The sequence below is a fragment of the Tenrec ecaudatus genome, chromosome 10 (assembly GCF_050624435.1).
Source record: "Tenrec ecaudatus isolate mTenEca1 chromosome 10, mTenEca1.hap1, whole genome shotgun sequence".
Lineage (NCBI taxonomy): Eukaryota > Metazoa > Chordata > Mammalia > Afrosoricida > Tenrecidae > Tenrec > Tenrec ecaudatus.
Genome location: NC_134539.1, coordinates 63,087,825 through 63,106,439, shown reverse-complemented (window position 1 = coordinate 63,106,439; position 18,615 = coordinate 63,087,825). Strand labels below are relative to the sequence as shown.

Genomic DNA, 18,615 nt, shown 5'->3' with positions numbered 1-18,615 from the left:
CAAGTTAATTCTCAATCATTTCTCTGATTGAGCCACTGAGCTGATTCTAATTCATAGTGACCCTATATAGGGTTTCCTAATCTCTAAATCATTGCAGGAGTAGATAGCCTCAACTTTCTACTGAAGAACAGCTGATGGATTTGAACCACTGACTGTGTGATTAGCAGACCAATGCTTACCCAATAGCAGCAGCACCATTCGGGCTCACAGCATCCCTCTATAGCAGCGGTTCTCAACCTGTGGGTCTTGACCCCTTTGAGGGTCAAACGACCCTCTCCTGGAGCCGCCGGATTGATAACAGTAGCAAAATTACAGTTATGAAGTAGGTAGGATAACAGTTTTATAGTTGGGGGTCACCACAACATGAGGAACTGTCTTAAAGAGTCGCGGCATTAGGAAGGTTGAGAACCACTGCTTTATAGGGTTTCTGAGATTATAAATCTTTACAGGAACAAATAGCCTCATCTTTCTTCCACAGAGTGGGTAGTGAGTTTGAACTGCTGACTTTGTGGATAGCAAGCAGCCCAACACTAACCTGACAGTACCAAATTCTACCACTGCACCAATGCCCTCACAACTTCTCATTAAAGACTTAAAAATATGTAAATCATCCAGCATACAGCAGGTGCTCAATTGACAAAAGGACTCTTTTTGAAGGTGCTCTGGTGGCGTACTAGGTTAAGCGTTGAGCTGCTGGCTGAAAGGTTAGCTATTGGAAACCAGCAGTCACTCTCTGGAAAGCAGATGGGGCTTTTAGTTCCGCGAATAGTTCGGGTCTGGGAAACCCGCGGGGGCAGTTGGACACTGCCCTCGAGGGCTGTCATGCTTCAGAATGGACTCAGGGGCAATGAGTAGTAGAGTGAGTGTGATTAAGTATATAAGACGGTGCTTCCAAAAGCTCATGGAAAATTCCATTGTCTTTCAAACAGTTTCCCATGAAAACTTTGAAGGTCTTTTGTGTATATGTGCCTATCAACAAGTGTATGGAAAATGGAAGTGAAAGATAACGTAATTTTTCCACAACTTTTTAAAAGTCCTTGGATGGATAGGTAGATAGAAAACATTGGTCATTTGGGGGAGGGGGTCATGACACAAAGGGGTCCATATAGAACAAGAATGTTTGGTAATTGATTACCAATTGTGTTAGCAAATATACAATTCTACTGGATGTGATTGTACTATGGAAGAATTTAATATGCATGAATCCCAATTAATAAAAGAAAACTGGCTATTTTAACCCTTTTTGAATAGTGATATTGTGCTAAGAATTGTCATAGATTGAATTGTGTCCCTCAAAAGTCTGCATCAACTTGCCAGTGTTATGTTACATTGTTGTCTTTCATTTTGTGATCAGAAACAATTGTCCTATGTGTTATAAATCTTAGCTTCGGCTGTGATTAATTGGTTATGCTCAAGAGGATTACATTTGCTATGATACTGAGGCAAGATTAAAGTAGGCTCTTCCTTAGGTGACAACCCTGATCTGATATCAGGGGAGTTTCCCTGCAGTGTGGCCTGTTTGACTTCTTACAAGAAAAAAAAAAAAAAAACAGAGAGAAGTGAACCAAGGAGGGACAGCAGTAGCACTAAAAAAAGTAAGAGGCGAGGGCAGAGTGCATCTTTTGGACCCAGAACCTCTGTGCTGAGAACCTATTAGAGCCAGGGGAAGACTGATGCCTGGGCACATGAAAATTTTGTATCCACAGTTGTTAAAAGATAAGACATCCTCTAGAGCAGAGGTGTCGAACTGGTGGGCCATGGGCCACATGGGGCCCCTGAGGTAACTTTTTGTGGCCCATAATATTCTGAAATAAAATGTAATAAGGGAATTGTGTGTACAGTATTGCCTCGATCTCCCCTAAGTGCTATTTTCTTCATAACAATTTTTTCTATTTTCATTTTATTTCAGAGCATGGTGGGCCACAAAAATTTACCTTGGAAAAAAAATTGCCTTGGGGGTCACATGTGGCCTGCAGGCCACCAGTTTGACACCCCTGCTCTAGAGCAATGGTTCTCAACCTTCTTAATGCCTCGACCCTTTAATACAGCTCCTCATGTTGTGGTGAGCCCCCAACCACAAAATTATTTTTGTTGCTACTTCCTAACTGTAATTTTGCTACTATTATGAATCATCATGTAAATATTTGATATGCAGGACCTATTTTCATTGTTACAAATTGAACATAATGAAAGCATAGTGATTAATCACAAAGATAACATGTAATTATATATTGTGAAATATTTATTGCTAGTTACAAATAAATGACATTTGTCTTGAAGCATGGTGAAGCATGGGTCACAATCTTCACGCTGGGTACTTGTATGTGGGCATATCTGCATGTGGGCGGACCCGCCTGGAGATGGATAGAGGAGCAGTGTCTCCATTCCTAAGATCATCGGAAATATGTGTTTTCTGATGGTCTTAGCCGACTCCTGTGAAAGGGTCCTTAGACCTCCCCCCCAAGGGGTCGTGACCCCCAGGTTGAGAATCACTGCTCTAGAGCCAAGAAAGAGAATGTGCGAGAGAGAGTCTTCCTTTAGAGAAGGTGCCCAGATTTCAAATTCCTAACCTCCCAAACTGTGAGAGAATAAATGTATTTGTTAAAACTGCGCATTTATGGTATTTCTGTTACAGCAGCACTAGCCCATCTGTTGTGTAATTATGATTATTATTTGTTTCAAAAATTTCCCATCAACCTTCTCAGAAACATAGTGCTCTCCAAGTAATCACTTATTCTTTCCAACTCTGAATAACTATGATTGAAATTTGGTCTCTGTCCATTTATCTCCTCTAAATCGTTCACGTAAGCGGGCTCATCTAATAATCGTCCTTTTGTCACCGACTGACTTCACTTGGCATAATGTTTTCAAGGTTCACCCGCAGTGTAGCATGTTTTAGAACTTCACACCTGTTTGCAATGGGGTAAAATTCCATTGTGTATACACGTTGTTTATCCATTCATCTGTTGATGGACATTTGGTCCTTTATACTTAAAAAATCATTTTACTGAAGGCTCTTACAGCTCTTATCACAATTTATACATCCATCCATTGTATCAAGCACATGTGTACATTTTTTATCATTTATTTTATTTTTAAAAATCGTAAGTTGCCATCATCATTAAAAAAATCATTTTATTGAGGGCTTTTACAGCTTTTATCACAATCTATACATCCATCCATTGTACCAAGCACATGTGTACATTTTTTTATGATTTGTTTCATTTTTAAAAATCATTTTATTAGGGGCACGTACAACTCTTATCACAATCCACATATACATCAATTGTGCAAAGCATATTTGTACATTCATTGTCCTCATCGTTCTCAAGACATTTTCTTTTTACTTTAGTCCCTGGAATCAGCTCGTCATTTTTTACCCTCCCTTCCATCATGAACCCTTGATAATTTATAAATTATTATTATTATTTTCTCATGTCTTACACTGACCGATGTCTCCCTTCACCACTTTTCTGTTGTCCATCCCCCTAGGAGGGTGTTATGTGTAGATCACTGTGATCAGTTTCCCTTATCTCCCCCACCTTCCCCTTCCCCTCTTGGTATGGTTATTCTGAATATTGGTGATTGGTCCTGAGGGGTTTCTCTGTCCTGGATGTCCTGTGTTTCAAGCTCTTATCTGTTCCAGTGTACATCCTCTGGTCTAGCCAGATTTGTAAGGTAGAATTGGGATCATGATAGTGGGGGGAGTGGAGGAAGCATTTAGGAACTAGAGGAAACTTGTATGTTTCATCATTGCTACCCTGTACCATGACTGGCTCGTCTCCTCCCTGTGACCCTACTGTAAGGGCTGTCCAGTTGCCTACAGATGGACTTTGGGTATCCACTCACACTCCCCCTCATTCACAATGATATGATTTTTTTGTTCTGCGTTTTCTGATGCCTGATACCTGATCTCATCATCAACACCTCGTGATCACACAGGCTGGTGTGCTTCTTCCATGTGGGCTTTGTTGCTTCTCAGTTAGATGACCACTAGCTTATCTTCAACCCTTTTAGACCCCAGACACTATTTCTTTTGATAGTCGGACACCATCAGCTTTCTTCACCACATTAAAAAAATCATTTTATTGGGGGCTCGTACAATTCTTCTCACAATCCATACATACATCAATTGTGTAAAGCACATCTGTACATTCTTTGTCCTCATCATTTTCAAAACATTTGCTCTCCACTTAAGCCCTTGGCATCAGGTCCTCTTTTTTTTCCCTCCCCGCTCCTCCCTCTCTCATGAGCCCTTGATAATTTATAAATTATTATTTTGTCATATCTTGCCCTGTCCAACGTCTCCCTTCACCCCCTTTTCTGTTGCCTGTCCCCCAGGGAGGAGGTCACATGTAGATCCTTGTAATCGGTTCCCTCTTTCCAACCCACTCACCCTCTACCCTCCCAGTATCGCCCCTCACACCCCTGATCCTGAAGGTATCATCGCCCTAGATTCCCATTTTCTTATGCACCTATTTTGCTTTCAGAGATCCTGTCAGGAAGTGAAGCATCATGGAATGCCGGATTACTAGAACAAAGTTGAAATTAGGGAGTACTTAAGTCAAGGCCTAATGTCCACCTTAATACTTAACTATAAATATACGTACATAGATATATTTCCCTATCATTATATATAAACATATTTACATATGTACATGCCTGTATGTAAACCTCTATAAATTTCCATTGCCCTTGATCAAGCCCCAGCAGGCATCCCACGCCCTCCTCGCCACCGATTTTAGATCCCTTGTTCTTCCTTGTCTCTGGGTTGGCTGACATCTCCCTTCCTTTCTCCCACTTCGTTCTCTCCTGTATGTCTCCCAAAATCATTGGTCCCATTGTTTTCTCCTTCGAATTGTTTATCCCACCTAGATTATCTAGATACACATTCAGAGACAATAATAACTGCAAAAACAAGACAAAACCAAACAAAACAACAAAGGAAGACAAAACAAAACAAAATTACGACCAAAATAAAACCCCAAACAAGCAATGACAAAAAAGGAAAAACCTAAAAAGTAGTCCTAGGTGAGCCTTTTGACCTTTAAGTCAAGTCTGATGGGGTGCCACACTCTGACCCCAAAGGGTATTTTTGGTATTCCCTGGGACTTCATTGCTTTGCTCCCCTTGCTGTTCTGTTGCATGCCCTTAGTGTTTTGCCCCAGTGTGATGGGGTCATATTGGGCACAATTCCTGTGCTGTCTCTGGTGTTGTCGCCAGTAGCACTATGGATCAGTGAGGGATGTTGTGTCTGCTGGTGGGGCCAGCCCTATAGTCCTCTCTGTGCATTTCCTGCTCTGAGCAGGACTGTCGTCCCCAGGGCTTGGTGGGCCAGGATGTGCTCCACTCACTCTCCTTCCCACTTTGTTTGTTCCTGTGTGCACTGATCAGACTTGCTCCTCTCCCCAAGCTGTAGCTTCAGTGCTGTCCTCTGAAGTGCATTCTTCTGTGGGGGGTGAGGGGAAGGTTATACTTTTGGGGGCTATTGTGAGTGGTGCTGCAATGAACACTCATGTATGAAGGATAGCTACTATTGACATATTCAAGAAAGAAAAGAAAAAGAGGCAGCCCTGTAGATACTGATATGGGACAACCTGCAGAAAACATAGTCAAGGGAATAAAGGAACAGTGCTATATCTGCACAGGTTTTAAAATAGGGGGTAGATCATTACTCCTGTTAGGCCTGCATATGTTAATTTGTACAATGAAGATTGATGCATGAAATCCAAGATAGATAACTCTTTCAGAAGTAGTAATGGGAGTAAGGATTCCCAGATGGTATAGAAAGAGAGATGGGGAAGGGGTTGAAGAGAGAGCTGATAGCAATGATGACTATATAACTCCACTCGAGTGGAACAAACAGAATGGCAGGTGAATGGATACATTGGATGGTATAAGATACAGGGGAAATTAACAATAATAATAATATTTCATGTAATAACTAGGGTGCTTGGGGCCAGAGTTGGGGAGGGCCAGGATAATGAGGAGCTGATATCAAAGAGTGCAAGAAGAAAGAAAATGTTTTGAAAATGATGGTGGCAACAGCTGAACAATCATGCTTGATGTAATTGAACTATGGATTGTCATAATATCTGAAAGAGCTCCCAATAAAAATGCAAATGAGCAAAACCAGGATAGATTGTTTATGCTTGTGTCTTCAGCCACAGTGTCAATCCGCGTCCTTCAGGGGCTTCCTCTTTGTTGCTGCTCTTCTATTACATGATCACATGCTGTTCTTTTCCAGGAACTGGTCCCTCCAAGAATGTAGGGCCCACTTCTTACAAGTCAGACTGGTTTGTCCTTGGAGCAGTCCATGATATTTTCAATATTCCTCTCCAGAACCACACCTCAAATGCATCCATTCTTCCTCAGTCTTCTTCATTCAATGTCCAACTTTCCCAAAAAGTGACACAGGAAAATGGTAATAGTAGTTACTTCTACCAGTGTATGGATGGAGGACTGGGTTGGGTACTAAGTAGTCAGAGACTTATTTTCATTGTGAATTTGTGTACACTTGCACTTTTGTAGAAGTACAACTAGCACGATGAAACATACAACTTTCCTCTAGTTCCTAAATGCTTCCTCTCTCCCACTATCATGATCCCAATTCTACCTTACAAATCCTGCTAGACCAGAGGATGTGCAACAGAGTAGTAAGGGGACCATAGCAATGAAGTCCCCAGGGAATACCAAAAATAGACTCTGGGGCCAGAGAATGACACCCCATCCAACTTGACTGGAAAATACTCACAGACCTGGAACTATTTATAGGCTTCTTTTTATTGTCCTTGGTTTTTGTTGTTGTGTTGCTTTCTTTTGCTTTGTCTTGTTTTTGTGCTTATTATTGTCTCTGCATGTCTATCTAGATAAGATAGGAGGGATAAACAATTCCGGGGAGAAAACAATGAGACTGATGGTTCTGGGGGTACAGGGGAAAGGAGGATGCTGGGGGGAGAGGTGAAAGAGGAAGGAAGTGGGTGTTAACAAATTCAGAGACAAGGGAACAACAAGTGATCTAAAATCAATGGTGAGGAGGGCGTAGGATGTCTGGTGGGGCTTGATCAAGGGCAATGTAACTGAGTGGACTTACTGAAACCCAAATGAAGGCTTAACAGTATGGTGGGACAAGAGGTAAGTAAAAGGAAATAGAGGAAAGAACTAGGAGGCAAATGACATTTATAGAAGTCTAAAAACAGGCATGTACATATGTAAATACATTTATATATACCAATAGGGAAATAGATCTATGTACATATATTTATATGTTAAGCTACCATCAAGGTAGCTGATGGACATTGGGCCTCTACTCAAGTACTCCCTCAACAAAAGAACACTGTTCAAATAACCTGGCTTTCTGTGATGCTCAGCTTCCTGACACAATTGCTGAAGACAAAATGGGTGCATAAGCAAATATGGTGAAGAAAGGTGATGGAACACAGCTATCAAAAGAAATAACGTCTGGGGTCTCAAAGGCTTGAAGATAAACAAATGGCCATCTACTTGAGAAGCAACAAAGTCCACACCTGTGTGATCACAAGGTGTCGCTGGGATGAGGTATCAGGCATCAAAGACACAAAACAAGAAATCATATCATTGTGAATGAGGGGGAGTGCGGAGTGGAGACTCTAAGCCCATCTGTAAATAACTGAACATCCCCTTACAGAAGGGTCACAAGCAAGAGACGAGCCAGTCAGGGTGCAGTAGAGCACCAATGAAACATACACCTTTCCTCTAGTTCTTTAATGCTTCCTCCCCCCCACTATCCTGATCCCAAATCTATCTTACAAATCTGGCTAGAGTAGAGCATGTACACGGGTACAGGTAAGAGCTGGAAACACAGGAAATCCAGGACAGATAAACCCATCATGACCAATAAAGGGAGTAGCAATACCAGGAGGGTAAGGTGAAGATGGTGGGGAGAAAGGGGGAATTGATCACAATGATCTACATATAGTCCCCTCCCAGGGGGACAGACAACAGAAAAGTGGGTGAAGGGAGACATCAGCCAGTGTTAAACATGAAAAATAAATTTATAAATTATCAAGAGTTCATGAGGGAGGAAGGTAAAAAATGAGGAGGTGTTAACAAGGACTCAAGCAGAAAGAAAATGTTTTGAAAATGATTATGGCAACAAATGTACAAATGTGGTTGACACAAAGGATGGGTATATGGATTGTGATAAGAGTTGTACAAGCTCCCAATAAAATGATTTTTTAAAAAGGGAGTTAATTATGAAGTCCCTTCATAGGTAAATACAACACTTTCTCCAAAAATCTTTGTCCAAGCACTGGAGACACAGTGTGGGAATTGTGCCCGACCTTATCCCACCACACCGAGACAAAGCACTGGGGGAGTGCAGCAGAACAGCAAGGGAATGGAGTGGCAAGGTCCCCAGGGAATACTGAAGGTGGACTTCGGGGCCAGGTGTGGTGCCCCAACAGACTGGACTGGAAAACAGCCCTAAAGGCCAACAAATGACCTTTGAACTAACTACAAGCTTTTCTTTCTTGTTGTGTTTTGTTTTGTTCTTTGTCAGTGGTTTGTTGTTGTTGTTTTGTTGTATATTATTGCTTGGTTTTGCTCTGTCTTGTTTTTGTGCATGTTATTATCTCTGCAGGTCTGTCTAAATAAGATAAGCTGGATGAACAATCTGGAGGAAAAACAATGGGACTGACAGTTCGGGGGGTGGATGGGATAAGAGGAGGTGCGGGGAAAGGAAGTGGTGTTAACAAACCCAGGGACAAGGGAAAAACAAGTGATCCAAATTGGTGGTGAGGTGAGTGTGGGAGGCCTGGTAGGGCATGATCAAGGGTAATGTAAGGAAGAGGTATTGCTGAAACCCAGGTGGGGATGGAGCATGATAGTGGGACAGGAGGAAAGTCAAGGGAAATAGAGGAAAGAGCTGGGAGGCAAAGGGCATTTATAGACGTCTAGACAAAGACATGTACATGCAAATATATAATGAGGATGGGGAAATAGATCTATGTGTCTATATTTATAGGTTTAGTATTAAGGTGGCGGAAGGACCTTGGGCCTCTACTCAAGTACTCCCTCAATGCAAGAATACTTTCTTTTATTAAAGTGGCATTCTGTGATGCTCACCCTCCCAACACAACTGCTGAAGACAAAGCGTGTGAATAAGCAAATGTGGTGAAAAAAGCTGATGGTGCCCATCTATCAAAAGAGATAGCTTCTGGGGTCTTAAAGGCTTGAAGATAAACAAGCGGCCATCTAGCTCAGAAGCAACAAGGCCCACAAGGAAGAACACACCAGCCTGTGTGATCACGAGGTGTCGAAGGGATCAGTTATCAGGCATCAAAAAACAAAAAATCTTATCATTGGGTGCACACTTCCATGATATGATCGCTGAGGATAAACGGGTGCATAAGCAAATGTGGCGAAGCAAGCTGATGGTGCCCGGCTATCAAAAGGTATAGCGTTTGGGGTCTTAAAGGCTTGAAGGTAAACAAGCGGCCATCTAGATCAGATGCAACAAAGCCCACATGAAAGAAGCACACCAGCCATTGCGATCATGAGGTGTTGAAGGGATCAGGTATAAGGTATCATCAGAACAAAAAAAAATCTTACCATAGTGAATGAAGGGGGAGTGCAGAGTGGAGACCCAAAGCCCATTTGTTGGCCACTGGAGATCCCCTCGCAGAGGGGTCTAGGGGAGGAGATGATTCAGTCAAGGTGTGAGTAGCACTGATGGAAAATACAACTTTCCTCTAGTTCCTAAATGTTTCCTTCCCCCTCCCCCCCCCCCACTATCATGATCCCAATTCTACCTTGCAAGTTTGGCTAGACCAGAGGATGTACACTGGTACAGATAGGAACTGGAAACACAGGGAATCCAGGACAGATGATACCTTCAGGACCAGTGGTGTGAGGGGCGATACTGGGAGGGTAGAGGGAGAGTGAGTTGGAAAGAGGAAACCGATTACAAGGACCTACATGTGACCTCCTCCCTGGGGGACGGACAACAGAAAAGGGGTTGAAGGGAGACGCCGGATAGGGCAAGATATGACAAAATAATAATTTATAAATTATCAAGGGCTCATTAGGGAGAGGGGAGCGGGACGGAAAGGGAAAAAAAGAGGACCTGATGCCAATGACTTAAGTGGAGAGCAAATGTTTTGAAATGATGAGGGCAATGAGTATACAGATGTGCTTTACACAATTGATGTATGTATGGATTGTGATAAGAGTTGTGTGAGGCCCTAATAAATGTTCAAAAAAATCTTTGTCCAGTTCAAAGCAATCATCAAATTAATTTTTAATCCCACTGATCTAATTTCTCCCAGAAATTGACTACCAAAAGGTGTTAAAAATTGACTATCAAAGGATAGTTATTTCAAGAGCTTTTTGTTTTTTAAGCAAAAGGGAAGAAATTTATTGGATCCCAGACAGGAGACCCTAGGAGGGTCCAGCATACCCTACTGTGTAGACATGTCCAACAAAGGGTCATACCATTCACTGTACCCACAAATCCACAGGGACTCCCCTTGAGCCAAGCCCCGAAGTCCCAGGACTGGCTGGGGGTAGGGACACTTCAAGAGCTTTTACATTTTCTTCTCATTGTTTTTGTTATAATGATATTACCACTACTCTATAATTTTCAACATAAGTTCACATACAGCATCTCATTTTATCCTCGAAACAACCCACTAAGAGAGGGAGGACAGAATCATGTAATAGATGAAGAAAGCTAGGCTCTGGGAAGTTTGTATTTTCCATGGTCCTTATATCTCCTGGTTGGTTTGTTTTTTCCAAGAAGCCATGTAGTCAATTCTGTTATGTGGGTCTAAATATTCAATTTTTAATTACACAGGTCTTTCCTACTGTATGCCTTTCGGTTATTGATCACTCTTTCAGAAAGGCTCAGGAACTGCCACCCATTCCTATCAGTCATAATTCTTCTTACCTTTCTGAGGACAGATGGGGGGGGGGGGCGGCAAAAATCTTTTTCCTGAAGCAAAGAATGACAAATGCTGTTAACGAGTTTAACTGACTGGATAAAATCTACATTTACTTTTGACTCCAGGCTCAAATTTTGGCTCGAGATCTTTTCAGCTGTATTATCTCCTGAGCAAGTTTGTGTGTCCATTAGGATTTCAGATTCCTCATCTCTAAAATAAGTATTTTTAAAAAGCTTTCGTGAGGGTTGAAATAGAAAATGCACATCAAATGTATGGCACAGTATTGAGGACTGTTATGTATCGAGATAACTTGGCATTGATGGTATTATTGCCAAGTCACTTCTAGTAAACTAGGTCTGCCTATGCATTTCTGTTCCATCCATTCCTAAACTCTATATAAGCATCTTAATAATTACACTTTGGAATATTTAGCATAAAATGTTATTTCTTTCAAAATGCCACACTGCCAACATAATCTCCTTTCGAAGTTAACCAGATGAATGTTTTTATAAATTTTAGAGAGTTGCCAAAGGTTATTCTATCAATCAATCATGGTTGAGTGTGAAATTGATAGCTTTGTGGGGTTTTTTTTAAATGGAAATGGTCTTCTGTACATAAAATTTTCTTCAAATGACATGAAACTTTAATGTGGCTGAATGGTAATTTCTGTCTAGATCATCGGTTCTCAACTTGTGAGTAGTGAGCCTTTTACGGGTCAAACGACCCTTTCACAGGGGTCGCCCGATTCATAACAGAAGCAAAATTACAGATATGAAATAGCAATGAAAATAATTTTATGATTGGAACGATACAGAGAAGATTAGCATGGCCCCTGCGCAAGGATGACATGCAAATTCGTGAAGCATTTCATATTTAAAAAGAAAGAAAATAATTTCATGGTTAGGGTCACCACAGCATGAGGAACTGTATGAAACGGCATTAGGGAAGTTGAGAACTGCTGGTCAAGATACTGTACTGATGCAACCCAAAGCAGGGTCAGTGTTGCAGTGGTATTACAACCCCTGCTGAAAGAGATGCATGATGTAACCGCTCTAGCAAGAATGCAGGTAACTCTGAGTCAGTAGAATAATCTTTGAGGAGTACTAAGGGAAGGAAAATTCTTGAAAACTGACTCAGCCTCTGAGTGAACTACTTGTAACATGTTTCAGTGCAAAAAATGGACACAGTATTGTAAGTCCCATGAATACCAAGGGTATATTTCACTGCCTAACATAGTGGAAACAATACTAGAATCCTAGTTCCTGATTATGTTAATGTCCTGAGCATTTTCTTGAGGAATCTCTGTCCTTTCCCCTATCAGAGTATAGTCCATTCCACACTACCAAAACCAATCTTATTGCCATCAAGTTGATTATAACGCATTGAACCTATAACCCTACTTATGGTTTCCAAGGTTAGAAAACCCCTAAAGGTGTAGACTGGCACATCTTTCTCCTGTTGTGCATCGATGGATACACACGCCAACATTTTTATGGGCAGCATACTTTAAACACTGTGGCACCAGGGTGCCTGCTTGGAATATAGTCAAGCATTTAAGTAAACCGTGACCTCTATTACTCTTGTTGCAGGATAGGATATGCACTTTGTCTGTTGAACGCTTTTGGCACAATCAGACCTTTTCCAGGAAGAGTAAAGGTAGAAAGATGTATGAAGAACCATATAAATGAGAAGCAGAACCACACAGGGAAATGATGGGCACGAGGGGTAAGGGTGACAAGTCCGAAAAATGACCTACCCCAGGGTGGGAGAAGATTGGCTTTAAAAAGCTTTTCTAGAGACGGCTACTACCAGAGGATCCAGGGCATGGAGGCAACTACTTTGGCCAGACTTGCCCTCGGACTTACCGTGGGGCATAAGAATTTGGAAAGGCACAGCCAAGGTAACTAGGCATAGGTAAAAGGGGGACCCAATTGACTGGGAGGAGGCATATTCACGGTCAGAGGCCACCCCAGGCCACGGACAGAGGAATCGTTTTTGCTTTGATGTGAAAGCAGCATGGCTCTGAGACGCGTCGGTCTGGGACGAGGAGGGGCTGAGGGAGGAGAGGAGCACTTCGCGGTTTCTACTCCAGACAGAAGGGTGGAGAGCAACCGAGGGGTGGCGGCCCTACGTCCCGAGCCCCAGGAGACACCACGCGCGCCCAGCAGTCACCAAGCCCCAAGGGCCCAGCGTGAAGGCGGGACCACGCCGGCGGAAATGGCTCTGGGTGAGCGATCGAGCGGGACAGGCAGCTTTGCAACCAATAGAATCTCTGTACGGAGCGGATGTTGTCTTCTATTGGTGGTTAGTGGCGCAACCAGAGGCCAATAAATCCACCCCGGAGGCGTAGCCGTGACGTCGATTGCGGAGAGGGCAGCTTCGAATCCGCAGCGGCCAGCTTAGTGGCTTCAGCCAATCAGCGATCTCCAACAAGAAGCACCGTCGCCAATCGGTGGCCTCCACGACGGGGCTGGGGGGAGGGTATATAAGCGGAGACGGCGACAGCGCGCCCGACTCAGATCGAGACCTCATTCACTCGCCAGCGGGGGGGTATCAGTAGCGCCAGAGGTAAGCGCCGCGGCCTTCTCGTCCAGCCTTGTCCTTCGCTTCGGCCGCCGCTGCCCCTCATCCCGGTCTCTGGTCCCTTTCAGGTCGGTAATCTTGTCGTGTGTGCGTGCTGCGGCCTGTGTGTGGCTGTCCTGCCTGCGACGTGTCCTGCCTGCCTGCTGCCTGCCGACCGACCGACTGCTTGGCCGTCTGCGGCAACATGAAACTGTCCCTGGTGGCGGCTGTGCTGCTGCTGCTCGGCGCGGCGCGTGCCGAGGAGGAAGACAAGAAGGAGGACGTGGGCACGGTGGTCGGCATCGACTTGGGCACCACTTACTCCTGGTCAGTGGGGTTCAGGGAAGGACAGGATGGGGCGTGGCCTCCCGGGGCGGTGTGGGAAGTGCGGTACTCACTGTGCGTTCTCCGCCAGCGTCGGGGTCTTCAAGAACGGCCGCGTGGAGATCATCGCCAACGACCAGGGCAACCGCATCACGCCGTCTTATGTGGCCTTCACCCCCGAAGGGGAGCGTCTGATCGGCGATGCCGCCAAGAACCAGCTCACCTCCAACCCTGAGAACACGGTCTTTGACGCCAAACGGCTCATTGGCCGGACTTGGAACGACCCGTCTGTGCAGCAGGACATAAAGTTCTTGCCTTTCAAGGTCCGCATGATTTTTTTCTTATTAGGATAGAGGATGGGTGGTGGGTAACGGAAAAGCAGGGTTTGATAGGACAATTCTCAATTCTGGTCTGTAAACCTTAACGTTGTATTTGGTATAAAATAGTAACAAGGAAACAAAACTGTAACTGGCTACAAAGTTTACTGTTAGGAGAGTATTAAAACAAAGAAAGAGATTTGTCCCTTTTTTGGGCACCTAGATTCCCTCAGTAGCCTCATGAGTTAATGGCAAAGGACCCAAATTAGCTGTGGGGGATAAAATTGAGTTGCAGACAATCCCCTTTTTGAAGGAGTAAAAAGATTTTGCCCCATTCTTAAATTTGTGCTTTAAAATAGGTGGTTGAAAAGAAAACTAAACCATACATCCAAGTAGACATCGGAGGTGGACAAACAAAAACATTTGCTCCTGAAGAAATTTCTGCCATGGTTCTCACCAAAATGAAGGAGACGGCTGAGGCATATTTGGGAAAGAAGGTAAATATTTCTGGAACCTAAGGTGGTTTTCACATTGACTTAGGTTTAGATAACTTCATTCATTTTGAAACTGTTCAAATGACAGAGACGTCAAGCTTAATTGAGCACTTTGCTGTTTGCCAGACATTTTGATGTGTTAACAACACAGAGTACTTGAAATTGCATGTTTAGAAATAAGCTAGTTTACTTTTTTTAATTAAAAAAAATTTTTTTGCTAGTTTACTTCTGATATGGATGTTTGTATCATAAATATGTGTATTTTAATATAAATATGTGGAGAAATGTCATTTGATACCCAACCTAAAAATGAACTGAATTAGAGACTAAATGGGTGGATTGCTTATATTACACAAAATATATTTTGTAACTTTGTCATCTTAGGTTACCCATGCAGTTGTTACTGTACCTGCCTATTTCAATGATGCCCAGCGTCAGGCAACCAAAGATGCTGGGACTATCGCTGGATTGAATGTTATGAGGATCATCAATGAACCGTAAGTATTAAAGTCATAGGCATGGCATATTAAATAAATAGAAGAAATTGATTCTTGACTAAGCATTGTTCGCCCTGTTGTCCAACAGCACCGCAGCTGCTATTGCTTATGGCCTGGATAAGAGGGAGGGTGAGAAGAACATCCTGGTGTTTGACCTGGGCGGTGGAACCTTCGATGTGTCTCTTCTCACCATTGACAATGGGGTCTTTGAAGTTGTGGCCACTAATGGAGATACTCATTTGGGTGGAGAAGATTTTGATCAGCGGGTCATGGAGCACTTCATCAAACTGTATAAGAAGAAGACTGGCAAAGATGTCCGGAAAGACAACAGAGCTGTGCAGAAACTCAGGCGTGAGGTAGAAAAAGCCAAGCGGGCCCTGTCTGCGCAACATCAGGCAAGAATTGAAATTGAATCTTTCTATGAAGGAGAAGATTTCTCTGAAACCCTAACCCGGGCCAAATTTGAAGAACTCAACATGGTATGTTCTGTTTTTGTTTTGTTAATGAAATTGAGTTACACCCCTGATTTTTAGGACCCTGCAGTCAGGGCACGCAATGACCATGTCTCTTTCTCTAGGATCTGTTCCGCTCTACCATGAAGCCTGTCCAGAAAGTGTTGGAGGATTCTGATTTGAAGAAGTCTGATATTGATGAAATTGTTCTTGTTGGTGGCTCTACTAGAATCCCAAAGATTCAACAACTGGTTAAAGAGTTCTTTAATGGCAAGGAGCCATCCCGTGGCATAAACCCAGATGAGGCTGTTGCATATGGTGCTGCGGTCCAGGCTGGAGTACTCTCTGGTGATCAAGATACAGGTTGGTTGATTTCACAGGTCTTTTCTCCTTTACTAACAGTGAAAAATGTGATGAGAAATTGTGTAACTCCACTGCCTTTTAACATGTAACCAATGGAAGGCGGTGAACCTGTTTCACACAGCTCACAAAGGGAGTGTCCTGCCCCTTTGACTCTTAGAGCTTCTTATGATTTAACTTCTTATTGCAGGTGATCTGGTGCTGCTTGATGTGTGCCCCCTTACACTTGGTATTGAAACTGTGGGTGGTGTCATGACCAAACTGATTCCAAGAAACACTGTGGTGCCCACCAAGAAGTCTCAAATCTTTTCTACAGCTTCTGATAATCAACCAACTGTTACAATCAAGGTCTATGAAGGTAATTGCTTACACTTAATATTATGTGATGCAGTAGACAGCATGGTTGCTTTATTATACTAGGCAAGTATCTACTACTGTTAGGCATGAGGGTTCGTATTTTGACTACTGTGGGGCTTTACAGTCAGCACTAACATATTCCCCATTAAACGTAAGTGTTGAGCTGGCTCATAAGCATGACAGTGCTGTGAAACAGGTGAATTTAAAATCTCAGTTGCTGCTTCTTGTAGACTAAGAAGTCTGAGTCACTACTGCTTGATCACAGTATCCCTGCCACTGAGTCTGAGTAGGCATTGAGATCTAATGTTAGTAAACAACTCACAAGTTTTTTTTTAACTACTAGGTGAAAGACCCCTGACAAAAGACAATCATCTCCTGGGTACATTTGACCTGACTGGAATTCCACCTGCTCCCCGTGGAGTCCCACAGATTGAAGTGACCTTTGAGATAGATGTGAATGGCATTCTCCGGGTAACAGCTGAAGACAAAGGTACAGGGAACAAAAACAAGATCACCATTACCAATGACCAAAATCGCCTGACACCTGAAGAAATTGAAAGGATGGTTAATGATGCTGAGAAGTTTGCTGAGGAAGACAAAAAGCTTAAGGAGCGAATTGATACTAGAAACGAATTAGAAAGTTATGCCTATTCTCTTAAAAATCAGATTGGAGATAAAGAGAAGCTGGGGGGCAAACTTTCCTCCGAAGATAAGGAGACCATGGAAAAAGCTGTAGAAGAGAAGATTGAATGGCTGGAAGGTCACCAAGATGCTGACATTGAAGACTTTAAAGCTAAAAAGAGGGAACTAGAAGAAATTGTCCAGCCAATTATCAGCAAACTGTATGGAAGTGCAGGACCTCCCCCAACTGGCGAAGAGGAGACGGCAGAAAAAGATGAGTTGTAGACACTCCTCTGCTAATGCTGTCATATTGTAAATACTGGACTCAGGAACTTTCGTTAAGAGAAAACGGAGAGAACTTAAGTCTCTGGTGTAATTGGAATCTTCACCTCTGCGTGGAGTTGAAAATGCTATAGCCTAAATGGCTGTTTACTGCTTTTCATTAGCAGCTGTTCACACGTCTTGGGGTGGGGGGCGAAGAGGAATTGGCAATATTAAAACACTGGGTAAAAAGTAGGTTGGGAGTGTGCTCACCTTGGAAATGTTCTATTTAACAATTGGGTCATGTGCTTCTGGTGTAGGAACTTTTTTCTACCGTAAGTGACACCAATAAATATTTGTTATTTACACTGGTGTGATTTTTTATTTTACTTAGGTCAGTTAGCTTAAGTAAAATCAAAGGTTACATTCTCTGTGGAGGTGGGGGCAGTAAATGCTTGGGACACTCGGTGATGGGATATGAAAACTGTTCCGGTCAGTACTTTGAAATTTTTGTCTATTTTAATCTTAAGTGAAGCAATGATTATTCCATAGTGCCTCAAATCATTTTCTGAAACATTTGGAATTTCCTGTTCTTAAAACTGCCTTTTTGGTGACTTTTTATGATATATAGCTGCTTGCATTCTTTTGGTTTATGAGTGGATGGAGTGACCTGCCATTGAGTCAATTCTGACCCTTCCTTGGAGCAGCTGACCTTGAGGTTAGCAGCTCAATTCATAACCATGATCACCAGACCTTAAGATGTTCACTGAAGAATGATTTAATTGGTAATTTTAGGATGGTGTGTATTTTCAACCTAAGATGTATCTATCTGTTTTTATCCCGGAGATTTCAGTGATTCTGGGGTGGGACCTGGGCTGGTAACCTTGAAACTACAAGAATTCCCATTGCAATTAAGAGCGGTGGTTTGAAAATTAAAAAAAAAAAAATTAGGATTCATTGGACAGGCTTCCTAGGGAAAGGATTTGGTATAGATTGAATCATGATCATTTAAACAGGCAGCTGCCAGTTCTAACCTAAAATCCAATATTCCTGGCGGGCATTATTTCATAGGTGGGTGAGTGTGATGGTAGAACTGGAAGCCAACACTACACTTGCCTTATTGCCCCTAAAGGATCTGGGCAGTCCTGGAGCTTAGAATGTTAGGTCTTTGGCCAGCTAATACAAATCAAAGTAGACCTGCAGTGCCATCTGCCCTGGGGTAGTAGGATGAATTAGTAAACAGGCTAGTCCACCTTCAACCCAGTTTCCTAAGACTGCAACTCTTTCTGAGGAAGCAGACAGTATCAGATTTCAACCAGCAAATGTCCAGCAATTCTGATTCTGTAACCTTTTAGTATCTACGTAACGAATCACACCTAAGTTGCATTTTTCACCTACCAAAGTTGATCAGAGTAAAACTGTCCAGAGAATATATTGGGTATAAAACA

At 42.8% G+C, this 18,615-nt stretch overlaps 1 protein-coding gene and 1 non-coding gene across 2 annotated transcripts; both read left to right on the top strand.

The window, feature by feature from the left end:
• The first annotated feature begins 11,697 nt into the window (after nucleotides 1-11,697).
• On the top strand, nucleotides 11,698-11,799 carry LOC142460410 (U6 spliceosomal RNA). Its single transcript, XR_012786621.1, has one exon. It is a non-coding gene; the product is annotated as a U6 spliceosomal RNA (small nuclear RNA).
• Nucleotides 11,800-13,341: 1,542 nt separating this feature from the next.
• Nucleotides 13,342-17,533, top strand: HSPA5 (heat shock protein family A (Hsp70) member 5). The gene is made up of 9 exons (XM_075560498.1): nucleotides 13,342-13,490; nucleotides 13,574-13,811; nucleotides 13,900-14,131; nucleotides 14,485-14,622; nucleotides 15,004-15,116; nucleotides 15,205-15,595; nucleotides 15,694-15,931; nucleotides 16,119-16,286; nucleotides 16,629-17,533. Exons 2-9 carry the CDS (start codon nucleotides 13,690-13,692, stop codon nucleotides 17,189-17,191), a joined length of 1,965 nt encoding a protein of 654 aa, XP_075416613.1. The 5' UTR covers nucleotides 13,342-13,490; nucleotides 13,574-13,689; the 3' UTR covers nucleotides 17,192-17,533.
• Nucleotides 17,534-18,615: the final 1,082 nt, after the last annotated feature.

Bases quoted from the DNA above. Each gene is read 5' to 3' on its own strand.
- HSPA5 (XM_075560498.1), top strand. From the start codon at position 13,690: ATGAAACTGTCCCTGGTGGCGGCTGTGCTGCTGCTGCTCGGCGCGGCG. The intron at 13,812-13,899 runs GTCAGTGGGGTT...GTTCTCCGCCAG, and splicing joins TTGGGCACCACTTACTCCTG to CGTCGGGGTCTTCAAGAACG. The intron at 14,132-14,484 runs GTCCGCATGATT...GCTTTAAAATAG, and splicing joins TAAAGTTCTTGCCTTTCAAG to GTGGTTGAAAAGAAAACTAA.